This window comes from Ictalurus punctatus, chromosome 18 (assembly GCF_001660625.3).
Source record: "Ictalurus punctatus breed USDA103 chromosome 18, Coco_2.0, whole genome shotgun sequence".
NCBI classification, from domain to species: Eukaryota; Metazoa; Chordata; class Actinopteri; order Siluriformes; family Ictaluridae; genus Ictalurus; species Ictalurus punctatus.
In genome coordinates, this window is record NC_030433.2 from 13,710,822 (window position 1) to 13,733,315 (window position 22,494).

The 22,494-nt window shown below is 41.9% G+C and overlaps 1 protein-coding gene across 4 annotated transcripts in view; it reads right to left on the reverse strand.

Annotated features, from left to right (window-relative positions):
• nrxn2a (neurexin 2a) overlaps positions 1-22,494 on the reverse strand; it is a 462,873-nt gene that overhangs the window by 246,935 nt on the left and 193,444 nt on the right. For all 4 annotated transcript variants that reach the window (XM_053688023.1, XM_053688021.1, XM_047161856.2 and 1 more), the window contains 4 exons: positions 21,874-22,035; positions 8,170-8,596; positions 2,101-2,484; positions 344-547 (listed from right to left, as the gene is read on the reverse strand). In XM_053688023.1, the coding sequence (XP_053543998.1) occupies positions 344-547; positions 2,101-2,484; positions 8,170-8,596; positions 21,874-22,035 (1,177 nt within the window). The remainder of the gene's footprint in view (positions 1-343; positions 548-2,100; positions 2,485-8,169; positions 8,597-21,873; positions 22,036-22,494) is intronic.

The following is a 22,494-nucleotide window of genomic DNA, read 5'->3' on the forward strand; positions in this document are numbered from 1 at the left end:
AAGGAGAAAAGAGGGTAAGAGAAGAGAAGAAAATGATAAAACAGGGTAAGAGAAGAGAAGGTAAAAGAGGGTAAGGGAAGAAAAGAGAAGGAGAAAAGAGGGTAAGAGAAGAGAAGAAGGAAAGAGGGTAAGACAAGAGAAGAAAAGGATAAAACAGGGTAAGAGAAGAGTAGGAGAAAACAGGGAAAGAGAAGAGAAGAATAATGATTTTTGATAATAATGAACTACAGAACCCCATGTGATGACGAACAGCGCCACCTGCTGAATCTACCCTCAGCACTGTTAATGCCTTTGGACATCATCCAGAGAGCAGGCAATACCAGGGTCAGAGGTCGAAGATTACCTAAGTTGACGGTGAGTTTGACTTTTCCCCCGTCCAACTCCAGGCGCAGGGTGTCGGCGGACTCTGAGGAGGTGGTGGCCATGAGCAGACCATAAGCCCTCTGGGACATGAAGCGCAGCGAGACGTCCTCGGCTTCTGTGTGCATGGCGCGAGGCATGAGCACCTTCAGAAACATGCTGCCATCATAACTCAGCACTGTGGACTCTGCACAGGAGAAACACCAAACACTGATTTATTATCTTATTATCTGGTTATTCACAATTAAAACATGGTGTGGGTGCAACAGAGCATTTTTGGATTACGTTTCTATAGCATTTTATATTAATACACATCTTAGGGATTTAAGTAAAAAAAAAGAAAAAGAAATCCTTCATGCCTGAAACGCTTTCAGTATACCAGACTAATGCACTGAATGCTACAGAATAAGGCTCAAGCATACTCACTAACACTCTGTAGCTACAGGCTGCACAATCAGAACACTCTTGTGTGACAGCATGTGGTAACAATGTGATCTGAAGACACATCCGTGGAGTTTCAGCTTTACTAACATGCACATAGTGAATAAAAGAAAAAAACGCAGCATGGGGGATAAGGTTGAGCTTTAATGCATCTCACTCACTCAGCTAATCTGGATTTAAATGCTGGTTAGAAAAGAAGTGTATAATTTTCATAAGATTACCTGAAATATGCTTCATATGTGTGCTAATATAGTGGAAACAGGAACATGCCGAGACGAGGGTGAGACTGTCACAGGTAGAAAGAACCAGCGGGCTGACAGAACTTACAACAAATGTGATTTCCTGTCTTGCTGTGCAATGCTCAGCCATATCCGAATATCACCTTGTTAGCCATTGTGCTCTGCTTATTGCTGTTCCGTGCATAATGACGCAAGAACAGTATAGTTCTTGTTTAGCAGCTACAGTTGATTTATTTTTTTTATAGATGAAAAAATTCTGTCAGTTGAATTCTGGCAGATTTTTGTCAGTGCTAATGCAAGAATAGCATGAGGGGGGAAAAAAGGCTTCTCCCAAACCAAATTAATAATATCAATAAAGAACAATATCTCAGCAAGAAATCTCAGCAAGAAGCTCTGTGTTTGTTAATTAATGTAATGAATTTTACACTAATTATATCGAAGCTTTACTATGAACACCCTCCCCACCTCCAAAAAAAATCTATTAAAAATATTCATTTATTTTGCGTGCACATATCAATCACGAATGACTACTGTAAGAATATATATATGATTTGAATCGGTCACAGTGACATAATAGTAATACATAATTTCTATTTTATAATGTTCTCAAAATGTCGAGAAATCAGGCAGACTAATAGTCCAAAAAAAAAAAAATCTGACGTATTGATCTAATTTGAACAGTCAAAGCTAATTTATTTATAATTCAAGCTAAATTTAAGTTTACTAAGACCTCATTCCATAACACCAGGACTGACATTTGATCCTACTAATTTAGACATTTGGTCTCCATTAGAAAAAATTACTCATGTGCTTCTCTCATTGATATTCTGCTTAGAGACAACAGATGGCAGAAGTGAGTTAGAAATCCCACAACACTATCAGAACACAAACAAAGGGCAAAGTGAATTTGTGCCACTGTGAATAAGATTCCATTTCTGTAAGCTTGTGGATCATGTGGCATTACTCATTTTTGCTCAGATCACAAACAGTACAATGCAGTACAATGCTCCAAGTCCCCCTCTGCTCTCTACCCTCCACCCTAAAGCCTTTCCACCCTCACCAGTTTCACAGTTGGGTCCCAGGTATCCGGTTCCAGTGCAGTCGCATATGTGTCGGTTCCAGCCTTCGTGGCAGTGGCCGCCGTGGGCACAGGGCTCGGTGCTGCAGCGCCGGTGGGTCTCACGTGTGCAGGAGACACTGACGCCTGCTGCACTCTGCAGCTCAGCCAGACGCCGCAAGTCCCGGCTCCGGCCGTCAACAAACATGTCCCGCATGCAGCCCACGAAACCCAAACGTAGAGATGCTGTCCACACCTCGGGGGGCAGAGGATGAGCCTTGCTTTCCTCTGGGAGACCACCAAGGTACATCTCACTATCCAGGTCCAGGATCTCACTGCCTTCGTTGGTGGAGAAGGGCATGCTGCGGCCGTTCACCGAGATGGAGCCTGGAAGAAGAAAGGAGGGGCCATGAGAAAAACTCTCTGATGAGAGAGTGTGTGGCCTAGGTATCTAACAGCAGATAACATTGAGGTGCGGTATGTAATAATCCAAAGCTACAAGCATTGAAATCCTCTGGTGTGAAGCAGGGACATTAGCAGGTGCTGTCCTTTGGCACTATATCAGTATCCTTATGATCCACATTGGAGATTTGAACCAGTAACTATGGATCTTAGGCTACAAAGATGCACAAGTTAATTTTAACCCTTAATAGTCTGTGATGGCAACCACACCATAAAATAGCATCATTTACATTTTGCATAATAATTAAGGAATTGTCAGTGGAATAGGCAAAAAAAAAAAAGATTAAAAAGATGTTTTTTTTTCTGAAATATTTTATGTTGCTTAGATTATAAACGGTACTCTGCAAAGATTTGCATTATTAATCATTGCTGTTCGATTTTACATTAGTTGTACATTAGTTGTGTTATAAATAGCAGGCCCACAGCTTTCAAACAAGCCCTTTTGACCAATCATATGTTTTGTTCTTCAGTCCCTACACTAATCCTAATGTGGTAATATAGCAGCAGATTTGTGTGTGCCATCATTTTTATTGCCTATTAATCCTAAGTATCAAAACCATGCAAGAATTTTAAATCCAAGTTGAAACCTTGTGATCTCTGAGTTGCACGACCTCTGATGGATTTTGGTTTTAACCAATTTAACCAGTGCACCATTTCCTGTTCTCTGGCTATGTGGTAATTTTGTTTCCCCACATGTATGGTATTTGTTTAAGCTAGGTAAGCATTTGTTAGCTAATGATATCACTGGTTTAATACATTGCCCTGATTTCTATGAGTAACCCTGCATTAATCAGTGTTTGTATTGTAATACTAAATGTTTTCCATTATATTATTGAAGCTTATAAGTAGCCAAAACAGTCTGAAATCCAAGATCTTGGAATTTCGTGTCAACCGAACTTAAGTTTGGATCTTACCATGTGTGAAAAACATGGACTCCCAGGGCTAGGCATCGAATAACAAGCAAACTGACTATACTTATAAAAATGCTAGATTCATTTAGCATATAAGGAATCAGCTTTGAGTGAATGTCTTAACTTAGACTTTATCAGTTTCAATCAATAGAAACACTAATTAAATAAACAAAACAGTACATCAGCTTAATAAGCATTAAAAAGAACCTATCATCTCCTATTTATAAAAGTTTTTCATAGCAGGAGCGACATATAAAACTGCACAATCGATTCGCAGAGTGGAAGGAATTTGTCGGTGTGAAAACAAACCCAGAATTGATCCTGGATACATACTCAAGTGTTCAGGCTCTATGGACACCCTTAAACACGGAATCCTGTTACCAATGTGTCTCAACCCAGTTACTAAATTTTTCTCCAAAAGGCTCATTTTCATGGTGTTTAAAAATTTGTTTCCCCTTGAGATTGATAATAACTGGTACACTGAAGTGCATAGACATGGAGATACTGTACCTGATACAGAGATGACAGTACCCATGTGAGTGTCTCAGACCTTTTGCAAATATCCATAAAGTATTTACTGTGTCAGACAGTATATAGAAGAACGCTATTTATCGATACTGTTGTTATTGATTGCTTTATTGATTACTACTTGCTTTTTTTTTTTTTTTTTTTTTTTTAAACTTTCTTGCACTTAGTTTATGCACTTAATTAGGTCCTCACTTAGATTTTGAATTTGTGCTTTTTAGCTGCAGACCAGACCACTCTACAACTTGCATGAATCAGCATTAGCTGGACTAGAGTCTTTTAGGTTATGAACCCTTACAGGTTGATCAAGTACTTTTCATAATTGTACCTTCGGGTGCGTGCTCTTTTTGTAAGTCACTCTGTATAAAAGCGTCTGCCAAATGACGAAATGTGAAAATGTAATATAAATGCACTATATACAATATGCATCAGACAGTTCGTGGGTGGACCGTCTGAGGCTAAGACTAAAAGAAGAGAAGTATTAGAAATGGATTAATCAGTGGATAATGCATGCATTTTCCCTTTTTTCCACTTAGAGTTTGGTAAGTTTGGTCAAATGTGAAAGTGGAAGTTTATGTACTTAACCATGGAGGCCAGGACGGTTTTATTCTTAGCACAGTTTTCAGGTTTACCCATTTCCTTGCTGAGTACCAACAGAAAAGTCATCACCATCATGTGATCATGTGACCGTGACCATGACCACACAAGGACAGCCTATAATAAAGTACTGCTACGTAGTGCTTGGCTACCGACCATTTTTATCAGCCCAAGTGATCCAGGTGCTCTGGTGGTCCTCCACTCAGTAACATACATAACCTTGCACTGCACTTTCCTTTTGCTCCAGACCACCAGGACAGTTTCCTTCAGAACTAGTGGACATTCCTGTTTGCGTGTTTGAGTACCAACAGAAAAGAATTAACCTCATGATAATGACTGTGACCCCACATAGGTTACCTATAAAAGTTCCTGTATTGTTCGTCCTCTGGACACTCTCAGCCAAAACGGTTTCCTTCAGCACTAGTGGCATTTTCCAGTTTGCTTGTTTCCTTGCCAAATACCAAAAGAAAAGTTATCACATTGTAACCATGACCATGGTATATACAGGTGGCCTATAAAATGTCCTGTTGATCACCTGGCCATTCTCATTAACATGACCCAGATACCCTAACAGGAGAACCATGTGCATAACCCTCCATTCTATACTTCCTTTCTTTCCAGACCACAAGAGCAGCTTGCTACTAGAAAAGGCCATATACCAAAAGTCATCACAAGAGTTTGTAATGCACCTGGCATACCTCATCAGACAACAACAAACAGTAGCCATGAATAGTGCCTATACCACTATTGTACCTTTTAGTATACCCTTATTGACATGAAGAATTGCTGATCCTAATTAGTATTAGGCATTAGTATGTTTGGCAGGAATCATGGGTTCGGACACATTTGAACTCTGGTTCCCAGTGCAGACACTGCTGTAGAAGATTTATAAACTGTGGCAGTAATTTGATTAAGGTTAAAACGATCGGGAATGTGTTTCAGAGATAGCAGGGAAACCAAAGCTGGTCATCTGAACTGTGTTTAATTAAAGTATTCCTCAGGGCATGTTTGGTATAATTTTTATCCATATTTCATGGTGAATGATGTGGTGATATCATAAATATCATACAGGTTTAGGAAACAACATTTACAATATATGTTGCAATATGTGCTCTTTCTTAACACACACACAGGAATGTAAACAGCATACAGTTCCGTAGGCTGAGCCAATTAGCTGGAGGTCTATCCTGCCATAAAACCAATTGTTTCAGTTCCATCTGATATCTTGGTCACTTACATTACAAAGAGGCTCAGGGGTATAAAATAGTGTATGCTTAGCATAACTCGGGGAGTGGCTTGTAACATCAGTTGGCTTGTAACATCAGGGAAGGGGCTTATAAGATCAGAAGTGCCTTTTTGCCATCAGGGCTTTGTGCCATTAATGCTATTATCATCACACATCCTGTGTCAGACGTTGGTCAACATTTCTGTAAGTTACATCTGCCTCTATTCTATGTATGACTTCTTTTGTGATTTTGTTTAATAAATTCATTTGTTATTGCTATCTTTAAATATTCAGTGGTTCTTCCATATAAGGTATTTTGCATTAAATGTGCATGACTGTATTTAAATGGTTATTAGAAATAGTTCCTAAGCTAAAGTTGTCATATGTTAGTGTCTCTTAGAATCAACCTCTGACAAGTTAATTTAAAGAGCTAATAGTTGCAAGTTTAAATGAAACCTCTGACAAGTAAATCGGAAAGGCCTAGGCTTGCACGTCGATATAAACCTCTAAGCTAACAAAAATAATTGTTTATTATGGGCTATATTAAAGCCTCTGATGTACGAACATCTTTTTATAATGAAAGCTTAGCATGAAACTGTTTTACACTAATTATAATGAGCGCAATAAGGTATTATACTTCCAGCACTAACTAGAAGATTATCTTTTGGAGTCAGATAATTAATTAAATATAATCAGATATATAAACCATAAATTAAAACACATATTTCCTTCGGCTGCACCTATTTCCATCTTTTTATAGGACAGCAGTGGGCCAAGTAATTGACCCTTAATATTTTAGCCCTACACTGCATGTGATTGATAACATATTCAACTCACAGATTCGTGAAAACAAAAAGTCATTCCAAGCTTTACATTTTATCCCCATCTTGTACAGGTTCATGCGGCAAGTTGTACCAAGTCCAGATCCCACTGTAGGATGACTATTTTGCGTGAAACTCAGATACATTTCCACACCTTTAAGAAAACATGTGACTAGTTTATCTGCACTCAGTACCAAACTTAACAATCTGTCCCATGTTCACTTTTAGTGTAGACCCAGAGAGATACTCCAAAACACTGTTCATGCCAAGTGTTTTGCTCATAGTGAGAAAACCTTCCAATTGCCTGCAAACAACTAAATCATAAAGATAGAGCATGAGTCAGACATTAGAAGATGTCTGACTCTCGGCAAACTGGCCAGTACAATGCGGTCTTTAACTCTGTTTCAGGGGACGCCCACACACTTGGTGCCATGGATAACCCAAAAGAAACGGTACATAACTCCACTAATGTGAAAGCAGAAAATTTCCTGTATACCACAAGTACCTGGCAATGGATTCGGCCCAATTTACATATCTCTATTGCCTTTTCTGTAGTAGTGACTTTACAAATGCAGTCAGTATAGACAGTTGGTGAGGGTCACGTGCTATGTTAGTCAACAATACGTTGCATGACGTGATAGTACTTTTAAATAAATGGTCAGACTCTGATCTGACACTAACCATTTTTATTGGCCCGGGCTGTGGGGTGATCCAGCCGCTGTTGTTGTGTCTAAAACCCAACTTTGCAGGACCCAGCGAACAAATCAGTACTGGACACTACCATGCACTACAATGGTACTTTCAATCCAAAACTGGAAATAACCAGTGTTTTAGTACGTGTAATAGTAGTGTTGGCTACATGGTGAGGTTGCATATTTGAGCCTGAACAAATCATTTAACTGAACTCACTTAACTTGATTCACTGAAACAGACTCAAGTTAAGTTTATAGACTTGTTAGGGTAATAAGATTAGTTACTCTGAGCCTGCAGCACCCATCTCAAAACAATAGGCCACATGTCTTGTTCAGTGATAGTTAATTGTGGCAGAAATTATAATAAGTCAAAAATTACAATTACCATCATCCACAGCATGCATCGACACTCTCTATCTGACAGTGCAGATTTAACAGCACCAATAACGAGATTAGCAAAAATCCAAGGATTAGGGGGCTATACTCAGCTTCTTGAATCCACTTCCTCTCCTACTTGAAAAGACGAGAATGGGAAAGAGCATGAGTATGCTGTAATGGGGACCTTTTATAAGATACACATGTGGGGTCACAGTTACCAGGTGATGGGTTTGTGATCGCTATTGGAGCAAACAAGAAAACTATACTAGTTTCAAAGAAAACTGCCCTGGCAGTCCAGAGCAAAAAAGAAGTAGAACTGTTTTTGACCCTGGGTATTCCAGAAACTTGAATAAATGTGAATAATAATAATAATTTAGGCATAATAATGTAGTCATACTACATCTAGAATTGTTCAGTTCATTACTAAGGTTGTGCTCTCTATACCCAGTGCTGTGTCTTACCTTTGCGTCCCTCTCGCTGGAAGTCCACATGACACCACTCGCCGTCATTCACCTTCTTGTTGCTGGCCTTTAACTTAACGCTGCCTGAGCCCATATCCATGAGGAGGTACAGGAAGCCATCCAGCAGTTCCATGGCAAAAAAGTCGACCCTGGGTTGGTGCTCACGTAAACCTTGCATGTGCCCGTGGCTGAACAGCAGCAGGCCGCTGGGCTCTGTGGTGCGGAAGTCAAAGGAGATTGAGCCAGTCTTCTTGCTGGTCCAGTGAGGGAGGCTGACATATGCAGCTGATGTATCGAAGCTGATAGGATCAAGGGCAGCCACATCCTCACAGCGAAAGGTCAGGTCACCATGTAGGGCCACTTTGGGGTCCCGTAATTCAGCCAGCCGAGAAAGCTCCAGCCTAAATTCGTTATTGGTATAGACCACCTGGTGGAGAGAGAATGGGTCAGGGAAAGAGAGTCCTATTTTCAGTCCATGCGCATCCACATTGACAGGATGTAGAAATTTAGTAGCATGCTACCCAATGTTAAAGACAAATTTTGGCTGATATATGCCTGAAGGGCCGGCGTTCACACTCAGTAAATACTCAGTTCCTGCTTAAGTGCCCACACGCATGAGTAAATTACATAAACATAACAGCCACATCTGCACAAGAATACAAAGCAGGATTTCCTCCCCGGCGATGGATCTTGTTTTATTGTCGTTGAACGCCTGATGGTTTCTTCAATAAAAAGACCCTGGCAATGAATATGAAGAAGCTACTGTAGCTGAGCTGGATTGGCACATCATAGGGTCAGTGTTCTCCTTGCTTATAATGTGTTATGAACTATACAATGTGGTGGGCAATAGCCAAAATTAAATATATTTACTAATATATTGATGGTAATGGAATATATCATGGCATACATATTGCATGAGAATGCAATCTAAAAGAAACACTTTCTGGACTTAAGTTTATATTAGTTACTGGACAGATGTTAGTGGCTCTCTGGGACTGGATAAAACAGGAACAAATGTAATAAAAGACGGCCTACATCAATTCTAAAATGAGAAAGACCAGGTATTGTTTATGTTATGAAAAGTGACAGAAATGTTTGAAAATGACCAGACAGCACACATACTTTTAGCCATAGTTGGCACCAGCTGTGAAAATCATGACGCAACATCAGCAGCTTTGTCTCATTTCATGTAGCTCGTTTTCTAATTGGGAAGATGTAAGTACAACACCATTTTGAATCATTTCGCTAGTTGACTGTAGTCAGCCATATGTTTTCAGCTACACGGGAAGCTAAAAAACGTTGAATCTTCTTTTCAAATGGGAAGAGTATGGACATTAAACAAATTAGTAGTAAACACAAGGCTGAAGGTAGCAGATAATCATAAAACAAAAATTATGCTTTACCGATTTGTTCTCAATTAGCTAACAACTTCAATGTGACGTCACTGTGTATGCACAGATGTACACTGTGCATGTTGTAAATTGTCAACATACAAAGATGTTATGTGTTTTGTCTGGCTTGTGCATGCAGATGTTAAAATGCAACAATAAATACCCCCAACGCAACCCTGTATAGGGTAAGCAGTACAGAAAATAGATGGATGAAAATACCCCCAAAAAATATCCCACAAATATTATATCCTTTATTTGATATAATTTCAAATCCTAGAAATGCCCTTGCTTTATGCCATATTTGATTACAAAACCTTAAGTGTGATGTGCCAAAAAATGTGACAAAAATTTTTTATAAGCTAGAAAGTGTTCCAGTGCACATTAACCTGTGATATGTTTGTTATTGATGTTTTCAATACAAGTGAGTAAAAAGTGTTTGCGGGATTTTATGTATTTATTTTGTAACTGTAAACACATACAGAAGATGATCTGTGTCAACTAAACTTGTAAAGACTTGAGACTGCTGGAAACTTTTAAACATTTGTGGAGCATTCATCTAAACAAAACAAACAAAATGAACACAAAATGTGTTCCATGCAGGAGAAAAGTGGAAGCCTGGCTGGATTAACGCACACTCCTCGCATACAGTTGATATGAATTTATTTTTTTTCTTTACAGAAACAAAAGGATGAATGAAAAGTTGTTGATAATTAAACCTTGACATTAAATTTAACGAAAAACTGCTTATTTTGAATTGCCGTGCAAGAGCGTGGTCAAAAAAAGTGTGTTTCCCAGCTCCCCATTTCCGTCGACTCACCCACAAGGTTAACCTACTTCACATACACCTTTCCCCTATTACACATAACCTATGAATGACCTCAGCGCAAACACACCGTTAAATACAACAAAACATAATATAATGCTAAATAATAAATCATAATTGTTCATTGTCATACAAAAAACCCTAAATGTCAATTTTGCATATAAAATAGCAAATGTGGCTATAACACAAAAAATAAATTTTGTTTTGAACATCTAAGATACACTCCATCCCCTTTGTGCATTCATAAATAAATGGTCTGTCATTAAATAAACAGACTAGGATGTAAGAATATTAAATAATTCTATGTTCACATTTAAGATTATGCCACTCATGTGGGTAGGAATCTAACCGTCCCACCACAAGCTGCGTGCTAGCAGTGGCCTCAGTGAGAACGGCTTCAGCCCGACACAGAATAACATGCTTTTCATTTTCACACCGGCCTCTGTTCTAAGATGAAGACCGACGTTTTGTTGCGAGGTGTGAACTTGAGTGTCTCTGAAAATAACACAAGCCAGCCACATTACCTGTCAGTGCCCGTGACAGAAGAATAAAAGCAGTCGTAGGAGCCAAATAAAAGGTGCCAGCTCAAGGAGAGAGAACATGAGAAAATGCAATTACGAGCAGTGGCTTCACAAAGCTCGGCACCTCGTCTGTGTCTTAAAAGGCATGTTAAAGCTGCCAATCCCAAATGGACACAGCCTAAACTAATCAGCCAAACTGTGTTAGAAGCTTAAAGAAAAAACAACTCCAGAATGATTGGCACCTTTCAAAACAGTGGGCTGTTGCAAAATTAATATTGTAAATTTCCCATAAGAAAATCTGGTTGTCTCAGTCACAAGGTTATGATGGATCTTTCAAGATAATGACCATATAAATCAATTTTAAAATGGTTGCAGGAACACAAAAGTCATGCAATGGGATCATTAGTTTCTGGATTTGAACCCTGTTTCTAGGAATTTTAATCTAAGAATATTGGAGAATGTCCAAAGGTCTCTAGTGTGTTAGACATTACAGGGAGGGATGAAGTGTTGTTAATTTCTTCAGAGCAGACTTCTCCAAATTTAAATGATAAAGTTTTAAACATTTGCTATAAAAAAAAAAATAAATTGCCCCTCTCAGAGAAATGAGTCTGGGTCTCAAACAAAACAAATGCTTTCATGTCATTCTGTTTTAAGTTCATGTTGTGTGCTTTTGTTTATATTAACTATTGTATTCTTGTTTCTTTTGTAGTTCTGTCTCCACCTTTGCCCTGTCACTGGTGTGCTACCCGATTGTGTTCACCTGCTCTGTGTTAAGCCCTGAGAATTGTTCTCTGCTTCCCTGTCTCTAGGTCATGTTTTGACTGTTCATCAAGGTTCATTATAGCACAACACAATTGAAATGTCAAATCTCATTGGTCAGAACGTGTACATTTTTACTGTAATATGTCACAGACAGTATCATATATTATTTTATATTACTATATATACACACACACATATATACACAAACACACATTAATTAATATATATATATATATATATATATATATATATATATATATATATATATATATATATATATATATGCCAATCCCAAATGGACACAGCCTAAACTAATCAGCCAAACTGTGTTAGAAGCTGAAATTATATATATGCACACTCTAATATGTTATTTTTGTACAGTGACTGCTCATTCACAGGGATCTAACACTAATAGACACATTTTTAAATATGTAATGAAAATGTAAATGTAAATATTATAACAAAGATACATATAATCATTAATGTGGTGAGGTTTTTTGTTAGGAGACGTTTATTTATCATTTATGGAATGAGTCTTTTGTGTTAGCACAGGAAAGTCTTCAGGACACAGAAGTTTATGCTTTCCTTTTTTTTTCGGTAAAATGATAAGCAGCCACGTTATTGAGAATGTCACGTAATGGAGTTGAGGACGGATGCAAATGTAGATAAGAGTTTTATTATATGAGAGACAAATCCAAATCGTGAAACAAAGACGTGGTCATAAACAGGCAATTGGTCAGGCGATCTGCAAATGGGCATAAACGAGGCAAATTAAGAATTGAAAACGAGGGCTAGAACAAGATCAAAACCAGGACAGAAAATATCATGATCAACGGCTTGGTATACGGATGACATACGTAATACTTTTCAAAGGCTAATTGTTTGAACACTTGACTCTGCAGGCTGAACTTGGTTGCCCGTGTCAGCAGACTCGGGCTTGATCAGAACTTGGTTGCCCGTGTCAGCAGACTCGGGCTTGATCAGACCTTGGTTGTCCATGTCAGCAGACTCGGGCATGAGCAGAACTTAGTTAGTCGTGATGTCGGTTTCAGGCATGAGGATCTTGGTTGATCTTGTCAACAGACTCTGGCATGAGCATAACTTGGTTGGTCGTGACATCGGGTTCAACCGTGAGCAGAACGTGGTTGGTTGTGACGTCGGTTTCGGGCTCGTTGACCTCTGACAGGACTTGGCTTGAGAGGACATCTCTTCGACCTCACACAGGAACATGGCTTGGGAGGTCACTTCGTTGACCTCTAGCAGGAACTTCACTTTCTGCTGGAGCACTGGAGATGCGACCGCCTCGTGGGTCTCATGCTAGAGCTCTGAGGATGAGACCGCCTTGTTTGTCTCATGCTGGAGCTCTGCAGGTGAGACTACCTCGTGGGTCTCAGGTTGGAGCTCTGGAGATGAGGTCGCCAGGTTGACCTCCGGCTGGAGCTCAGCATGTGAGACCACCTCGTGGGTCTCAGTTTGGAGCACTGGAGATGAGGTCGCCAGGTTGACCTCCGGCTGGAGCTTGGCGGGTGAGGCCACCTCGTGGGTCTCGAGCTGCAGCTCTGGAGATGAGGATGTCATGTTGACCTCTGGCTGGAGCTCTGCAGGTGAGACCGCAACGTTGACCTCCAGCTGGAACTCAGTAGGAATTTTAGAGTGGAGGGTTTGAGTTTAGCAGGGTCACAGCCTCGGGGAAGAAGCTCTTCCTGAGCCTACTTGTCTGGGAATGTAGACTCCTGAATTGCCTGCTGGAAGAGAGGAGGGTGAAAAGTCCATTGATAGGGTGGGAGGTATCCTTTTTTTTGTTGTTGTTTTTTGCCCGTCCTATGCAACGCTTTCAGTAGATGTTTTCAATGGTGGGTAGCTGGGCGCCGGTTATTCGTTGGGCAGTTTTAACTACCCGCTGGAGTGCTTTGCGGTCGGAAGCGGAACAATTGCCATACCAGACTGAGATGCAGGTAGTGAATATGCGCTCAATGGTACAGCGATAGAAGTCAACAAGGATCCTAGGACACAGGTGTGCTTTCTTGAGGCTCCTTAGGGCGTAAAGGCACTGCTGAGCCTTTTTGACAATGTTGGAGGTGTTAAGGGACCAGGTGAGATCATCTGAGATGTGGATACCAAGGAACTTGAAACCAGGCACACGCTTCACGACAGCTCCATTGATGTAGATGGGGGTGAGTGCCTGGCTTCCAGTCTGCCTGAAGTCCATGATGATCTCTTTCATCTTCTTGATGTTAAGTTCCAGGTTATTTGTGGCACACCACCTGGCCAAGTGCTGAACCTCATCCCTATAGGTCGTCTCATTGTCGTCCTTGATCAGGCCTATGACCGTGGTGTCATCTGCGAACTTGATTATGGAGTTAGAGCCATAAACAGTAGCGCAGTCATGGGTGAACAGGGATTACAGAAGCGGGCTCAGCACGCAGCCTTGTGGCACGCCGGTGTTCAGGGTTATGATGGAGGAGGAGAGGTTGTCTAACTTAACGGACTGGGGCCTGTTATTTAGAAAGTCTTGGCAAGATGGCGGTGCACATAGTTGCTGCGGCTCACGGCTCTCCTTTCCAGTGCTCTCTTTCGTTGTTTTTGTATTATTTCTTTATTACTTGTTTGAGCATTATCGGTTCCACGAACATCCGCTATACAAGTCAGAACCTTATGGATATTGGGGACCAACACCGCATACCTATTTCGAGAATGTTTCATCACACGCACAACATCCCAGACGACATAGCGAGATTGCCGGGCTCTCCGTGGATTGTTGTCGGGTCCAGAAGGCGGCGCAGACGGAGGAGGGAGAGGAAGCAAAAGCAGGGATGCAGGTCCGGTATTATGCTAAGGCTAAGAAAACAACCACACAAGCCACCTTTACCGAGCCTGTTTCTCTCCAATGCCAGATCCCTAGTGAATAAAATCGACAACTTGGAATTACAACTAGCTGGAAATCGCTACGTTCGTGACTGCTGTGTTTTGATTATTACTGAAACCTGGCTTCATCCGAGGATACCCGATGCTAGCATGCAGCTAGCAGGTCGTACTATGCTTCGCTGTGACAGGACTGAGGACTCCGGTAAGAGCGGGGGGGGGGGGGGGGGGGGGGCTCTGTATGTATGTGCATGAGAATTGGTGTAACAACGGAACAATGATAGATAAACATTGTTCCCCTGACCTCGAGTACATGTCTTTAAGATGTCGGCCCTTTTTTCTACCGAGAGAGCTAACAGTAGTGATTATCACGGCTGTGTATATTCCACCCGACGCCGATGTGAACACGGTGCTCTCTCTCCTGTTGAACACCATAAACGAACAGCAGCGGGCTGTTACCCCGATGGTGTTCACATAATTGCAGGAGACTTTAATAAGGCGAACTTGAAGACTGTACTCCCGAAATTCTATCAACATGTTAAGTGTTTTACTAGAGGGGCGAACACTCTGGATCATGTTTACTCCAACATTAAGCACGCGTATAGAGCCATACCTCTCCCCCACCTCGGCCAATCAGACCATCTCTCCCTCCTGCTCTCCCCTGCCTACACCCCCCTCAGACGCAGTGTCAAGACCAAAATAAAGACTGTTACCACCTGGCCTGATGATGCATTCTGCAAACTACAGGACTGCTTCGAACAGACAGACTGGGATTTGTTTGAACATCAAGAGCTAGAAACATTAACAGGAACGGTACTGGACTATATCAAGTTCTGTATCGGAAATGTGACTGTGGGAAAAAACATCCGGGTTTTCCAAAACCAGAAACCATGGATGACCAAACAGGTCCGCACACTACTCAAAGCCCGCGATGCTGCCTTCAGGTCTGGTAATAGAGCTCTGTACAGAGCTGCCCGTGCCAACCTGAAAGGTGGTATTAAGGAAGCTAAGGCGGCCTATAAGAGGAGCATAGAGTCCCACCTGTCCAGCAAAAATAAACGGGAGGTGTGGCAGGGCATACAGAACATCACAAACTACAGAGGCCGTGAGGCGACAACAGGAGACCTGAGTGCGATTCTGGCAGAAGAGCTAAATTGCTTCTTTGCTCGCTTTGAAAGATCACAACAACAGCACTCATCTGCTCCAGCCCCACCTCCACCCTCATCTGGCCCCCGTACCAGTCCAGCCCTGCCTCCATCCCCTTCTGGTTCCTGCACCACTCTACTTACTGTGAGGGAACACGATGTTAGACGGATGTTTCTGGCAGTGAACCCCAGGAAGGCTGCTGGCCCAGACGGTGTACATGGTAACGTGCTCAGATCATGTGCCCACCAGCTTGCCCACATCTTTTACCAGAATTTTCAATCTCTCCCTGGCCCAAGCAGTCATCCCGGCCTGCCTAAAATCAGCCATAATCATCCCAGTGCCAAAGAAGTCGCCCACCACTAGCCTGAATGATTATCGTCCTGTGGCCCTCACTCCAGTTATCATGAAGTGCTTTGAGAGATTGGTTCTTCAGCACATCAAGGACTACCTCCCCCCAGATTTCGATCCTTTTCAATCTGCTTATCGTGCAAACAGATCCACAGAGGATGCTATAGCCGTAGCTGTCCACTACGTGTTGAGACATCTACAGCAGCAACAGAGCTACGTCCGGATGCTTTTTGTGGATTACAGTTCGGCTTTTAATACAATAATTCCGGACATTCTCGTCACCAAATTGGTCACCCTTGGCCTCCCCCGCCTCATGTGTGCCTGGATAAAGGACTTTCTCACCAACCGGTCCCAGACAGTGAGACTCGGACCCCACCTCTCCTCCACTCGCACGTTGAGCACAGGTTCTCCACAGGACTGTGTGTTGAGCCCCCTCCTGTACTGTCTCTACACATACGACTGTAGACCAGTTTACAACAATAATCTTACCATCAAGTTTGCTGACGACACCACAGTGGTCGGACTTATCTCAAAAGGAGAGGAGGCAGCCTACAGAGAGGAAGTCCTAAACTTGGCAGCCTGGTGTTCAAAGAACAATCTGACTCTAAACACCAAGAAAACCAAGGAACTTATTGTAGACTTCAGAAAACACAACACTGAGCTGGCCCCCCTCTTCATTAATGGTGAGTGTGTGGAGAAGGTCCACACCGTCCGGTTTCTTGGTGTCCTTATCTCTGCAAACATCTCCTGGACGGACAACATCACAGCGGTTATCAAGAAGGCTCAAACGCGGCTACACTTCCTGAGGGTTCTCAGGAAGTACAATCTGGACTCCAATCTGCTGCTGATCTTCTACCGCTCGTCCGTCGAGAGCCTGCTGACATACTGTATCACGGTGTGGTACGGTAGCTGCACCGCAGCAGACAGGGAGAGGCTTCAGAGAGTAGTAAGAGCAGCACAGAAGATCATTGGCTGCCCTCTCCCCTCCCTGATGGATATTTACACTTCCCGTTGCCTCAGCAGAGGAAAAACCATCATTAAGGACAGTTCTCACCCTGGCTTTGATCTGTTCAATCTGTTGCCCTCAGGGAGACATTACAGGTGCATCAAAACAAGGACTAGTAGATTTAAGAATAGTTTCTTCCCGAAAGCTATTACCATTATAAACAAATACATGTACTGAGTCCACAGCATATGTATATTGTGTCTCAAAACTGTGCATTTCATAGTACCTCCCCCATCCACCCCAATATCTATCTTGCATATCTTGTTTATTTATCTTGTTTATTTATCTGTGTATTTATCTGTTTATTCTTCTTGTTTATTGAATGTACATGTTTGCACGGAACAAAAAAGGAGTGGCTCTTAATTTCATTGTACATATGTATAGTGACAATAAAAGGCATTCATTCATTCATTCAAGTCCAGAGTCCAGTTGCAGAGTGAAGTGCTGATACCAAGCTGGCTGAGCTTGGAGATCAACTTGGAGGGGATTACAGTGTTAAATGCTGAACTGAAGTCAATGAACAGCATTCTCACGTATGAGTTCCGACTGTCTAGATGGGTCAATGCAGAGTGAAGTGCCGTAAAGATGGCGTCCTCTGTTGACCTATTGCTGCAATAGGCAAACTGATGTGGATCCAATGTGGCAGGGAGACAGGATTTTAAGTGTGATCGGACCAGGTTCTTGAAGCACTTTGCAATGATGGTGACTGCAACTGGATGGAAGTCATTGAGGGCCGAGGCAGTAGAGTGCTTTGGTACTGGCACAATGGTGGCAGTCTCCAAACTGGTGGGGACCGTTGCCTGAGCCAGGGACAGATTGAAAATGTCGGTAAAGACCCCAGCCAGCTGCACCGCACAGGCTCTGAGCACTCAGGTATTCCATCCGGGCCGGCTGCCTGCCGTGCATTCACCTTGCTCAGAGTAGAGCAAACATCTGTGATGGAGAGTGTGAGAGGCTGATCACCTGGTGGGAGAACCACTTTGATGGGGGTCTCCTTGTTGTCTCTGTCAAAGCGAGCGTAGAAGTGGTTGAGCTCGTCAAGGAGGGAGGCAAAATTGGAGGGTGGCACCATGCTGGGTGTTTTGAAGTCCGTCAGGGTCTGTATGCCTTGCCACATACGCCGGGGATCCGAGGAGTTGAAGTGCTCTTCAATCCTCATTTTACATGTATGTTTGGCCTGGCAGATTCCCCTGCTCATATTGGTCCTCTTAGAGCTTTAAGCCACCTGATCTCCAGACCTGAAGGCTACATTTCTGGCTTTGAGCAGGAGGCAAACCTCTCTATTCATCCAGGGCTTCTGATTGGGGTAGATTTTTATTTTTTTTGTGTGTTGTAACTCTGCCCACACACTAGTTGATGTGCTCCAGGACAGAGTTAGTGTAAGTATCAATGTTAATCTGTGGGTTTGTGGTGGCCTGGGAGGCAAACATGTTCCTGTCTGTGTGTTGGAACTGGTGCTGTAGAGTGGAGTCAACACCTTCCAGCCAGACCTTGACGGTTCTCATTGTCGGTTTCACACGTTTGATGACCGGGGTGTACTTGGGGAGCAGGAACAAAGAAAGATGGTCTGACTGCCCTAGGTGGGGGAGGGATGTGACTTTGTAGGCATCAGCCACACTGATGTCATGGTCCAAGGTTTTATGCCCTCTTGTGGAACAGGCGACGTTCTGATGAAATTTCAGGAAAACAGATTTTAAGGTGCAATGATTAAAGTCCCCAGCAACAATGAAGGCCCCATCCGGGTGCAAGATTTATAGCTTACTAATAGTAACCCAAAGTTCTCTCATGACCACTTTTGCATTAGCATCCGGCGGAGCATAGTCTGCCACAGCAATGATGCACGTAAACTCACGTGGTAGGTAGAATGGCCTGCACTTAATATTCAGGAACTCCAGATCAACAGAGCAGTGGGTATTAACAATGACAGAGTCCGTGCACCATGTTTTATTTACATAAATGCATACTCCACCACCCTTGCTTTTACCTGATGTAGCTGCCACTCTGTCGGCCCTGAAGATAGAGCACCCATCCAAGTCCACCACACTGTTTGACACATCGTTGCATAGCCATGTTTCCGTGAAGAACATGAGATTACAGTCCATAAGCCATCTCTGTGTGAGGGTCCACATCATTAATTCGTCCAGTTTGCTTGTCAGAGACTGTACATTGGCAAGGAAGATGCTTGGAAGAGCTGGGGGATATGGGTTTAGCATTAGCTTAGCACGCAGCCCTCCGCGATTCCCCCGCCTTTGTTTACGGTCTTTACGCCTCTGACATGCACTTCCGCCTAAGTGAAATGCAAAGTAGTGTTCTCTGTAGGTCCGGAGGGAGATCGCCGAGATCAAAAGGATAGTCCAAAGTTATGTTCGCAGAACTGAAACTAGTGAGCATGTGAGTAATAACCAGGTAAATTATCACTATTATCTAAAATCTAGTAAGACGCTGAGCCTCGCGTTATGCACGCGCAGCCATCTTAGTCACCTTCGCCATGTTCTCATGAAACATAGACATGATCATAAACTGGCAATAGGTCAGGCAATCGGCAAACAGGCATAAATGAGGCAAAACAAGAATCGAAAACGAGGGCTAGAACAAGATCAAAACTAGGACAGAAAACACAATGACCAATGGCTTGGTATACGGATGACACACGTAATACTTCGCAAAGACTAAGTCTTTGAACAGTCTCTTATATAGCGTGGAATGCGTGAGCATGAGATTGGCAACAGGTGTGTGTGATTAGAATTCTGGAGAAGGTGGACATGTGTGTTTGATGGAAGTGTAGTCCTCTTCGGCCATGTTTGTAGTTGGTGGTGCATCCTGGGAAATGGAGTTGCTGGTTTGCAGTGATATGATAGAGAGAGAGATGTTCCACAACATTATATCTAACTCCAAACCATTAAAATGTATGACATGTAATTCATTGATAAATTAAACATTGTGTTAACGCACTTATGTCCTGCTGTCAATCACTGCATGTTACATTCATATCTTTAAGCTTTAAATATCACTCATTGTTCCCTATTATTGATCATGTACTAATAATTATCCAGACCTTCATCTGCCCACTTGTATTTTATTTATTTATTTATTTATTTACTTACATTTCTACCCATTTGTTGATTTCTAGTATAATAAAAACGCTTTAATGTCTTTATTTGTGCTGAAGCTCTGCTTATATGGCTGGAGATAAACGGGGCTGTAGTATGGGCTTTATGGTTGAGTTGTTAGAATGGAGGAGTGATTAATACAGCCTGGGGGTCAACGAGACAGAGACGAACAGCTCAGCCCAGTCCAACTGGAATCTCCAGAGGAAATCAATTTTTAATTTGGCTGTCAGGAAAGTAAAGCTGAAACTTCAACGGTATGGACATGACATAAATAAGGGACACGCTTGGGAGCAGACAAATACTGTTCGGAATGAAGGAAAATGGGAAAAGGGCAGATAAAGGAACAGAGGGTGAGGACGGATGGGAGGTGAAATACTAAGCTTATCAGTGTAAGCTTGTTGAGTATTATCCTTTATGGCCTGGGGTTTAGACACTTTCCAAATCGCTGTCTTTCTCACATATGCTTCCTCGACTCACTCTTCCGTAATGAGGCCCGCACCAGCTGGCTAAGTTTCAGGGCCAAAGTTAAAAGAGAAGCAAGCTGTTTAAACGAGGCCAGATTTATCCAGACATTCAGTACTGTTAAAGTAGGCCTGGGTGATATGCCCATGTCACTCAGAGAAAGCAAACCACTTCACCCACATATTTGGGTACTTATATTTCAAAATAAATTAAAGGAAAACATCTAGAACACTAGAACAAGTTAAAAAAAGAACTCGGGGCACAAGGCGGGGGACACCCTGGATGAGGTGCCAATCCATAGCAAGGCTCAATCACACACACACATACACACACATACACACACACACACAATCATTCACGCAGTACAGACAAAGAGATGTTAATCAGCCTACAGTGCATGTCTTTAGACTGGGGGAGGAAACCAGAGTACCTGGAGGAAACCCCATAGCACAGGGAGAACAGGCACACAGGAAGGAGGTGGGACTCAAACCCCCAACCCTAGAGGTGCAAGGCAAACGTGCTAACCACTATGCCTCCGTGCCCCCATGTACTATTCTTTGTATAATATTTTAGTTCATTGTTTATAATGTACTTGCTTGTTATTTTTTATTTATTATTTTAACAATTACATTACATTATTCTATATGAACTACATAGACAGTGTTTGCACTAAGTATACATACTTTTACATAGTTTTTAAATGGTCAGCCTTACAAGGATACTTCCATATAAAGCCTACTAATATTCAACCACTTGTTCTTGAGATGGCATTCTAAGGACGATCTCGGACAGACAGATGGACAGCCGGAAAGCAAACAAGCCTTATGTTTTACAGGCTATTACAATTTTACAAATGTACACACACACACACACACACACACATATTCTGATTGTATACATGAAAGTGAATGATACCTTTCATACATGTAGTACAACCACCTACACATGACTACATACATTACAGTATGATTATATTATTAGCGTATGATTACAGTAAAGTATCATTATATTATTACAACATGATTATATAATTGCAGTATGCTTATATTATTAGAGTATCATTATATTGTTACAGTATGATTATATAATAGCAGTATGATTATATTATTAAAGCATAATTTATTATTACAGTATGATTATATTAGAGTATTATTATATTATTACAGTATGATTATATCATTAGATTATCATTATATTGTTACAGTGTGATTATTGGTTATTGCTGCAGCCATTGGAGAGTAGGTTTGATGACTGACACTGAAGCTGTACTCACGTCTTTGAGGCAGCCCATGAAGTTGTTGCTGACCGGGGAGCCGGGTAGGTCGGCCGTGTTTGGACTGCCTCCCACATAGAAGAAGTCATCTGAACCCAGCATGGTGTAGTCCTCTTGGGTGTAGCCTGTGGTTGTCAGAAGGCCATCCACAGATATAGTGACCTGAGTGTGTGGGGAAGGTCAGAGCAAAGAGAGAGAGAGAGAGAGAGAGAGAGAGAGAGAGAGGGGGGGGGGGGGGGAGGTTAGGGAAAAAGAGAAATATAGAGATATAGAGAAATAGTGAGGCAAAGAGAAATAGAGGTGAAGAGATAGAGATAGGGAAAAATGATGGAGAAAGAAATAGACAGAGAACGACAAAGAAGATAAAGAAGTACACAAAGAAAGAGGGAAAAAGAAATGGTGACAATGATTTAAGAGGGTTAGATAAAAAAGAGACAGAGAGAGAAATAGAAAGATGTGAGAAAAGAAATAGAGACAGAGATAAATAGAAAGAGAAATACAGAGACATGAAGAGAAAGGAAACAGTGACAGAGAATTAGGGTGGAGGGAAAAGAGACAGCGAGAGAAGTAGAGAAAGAGAAACAGAAAATTTGGAAAACAGAGAGAGAAGCAGAAAGACAT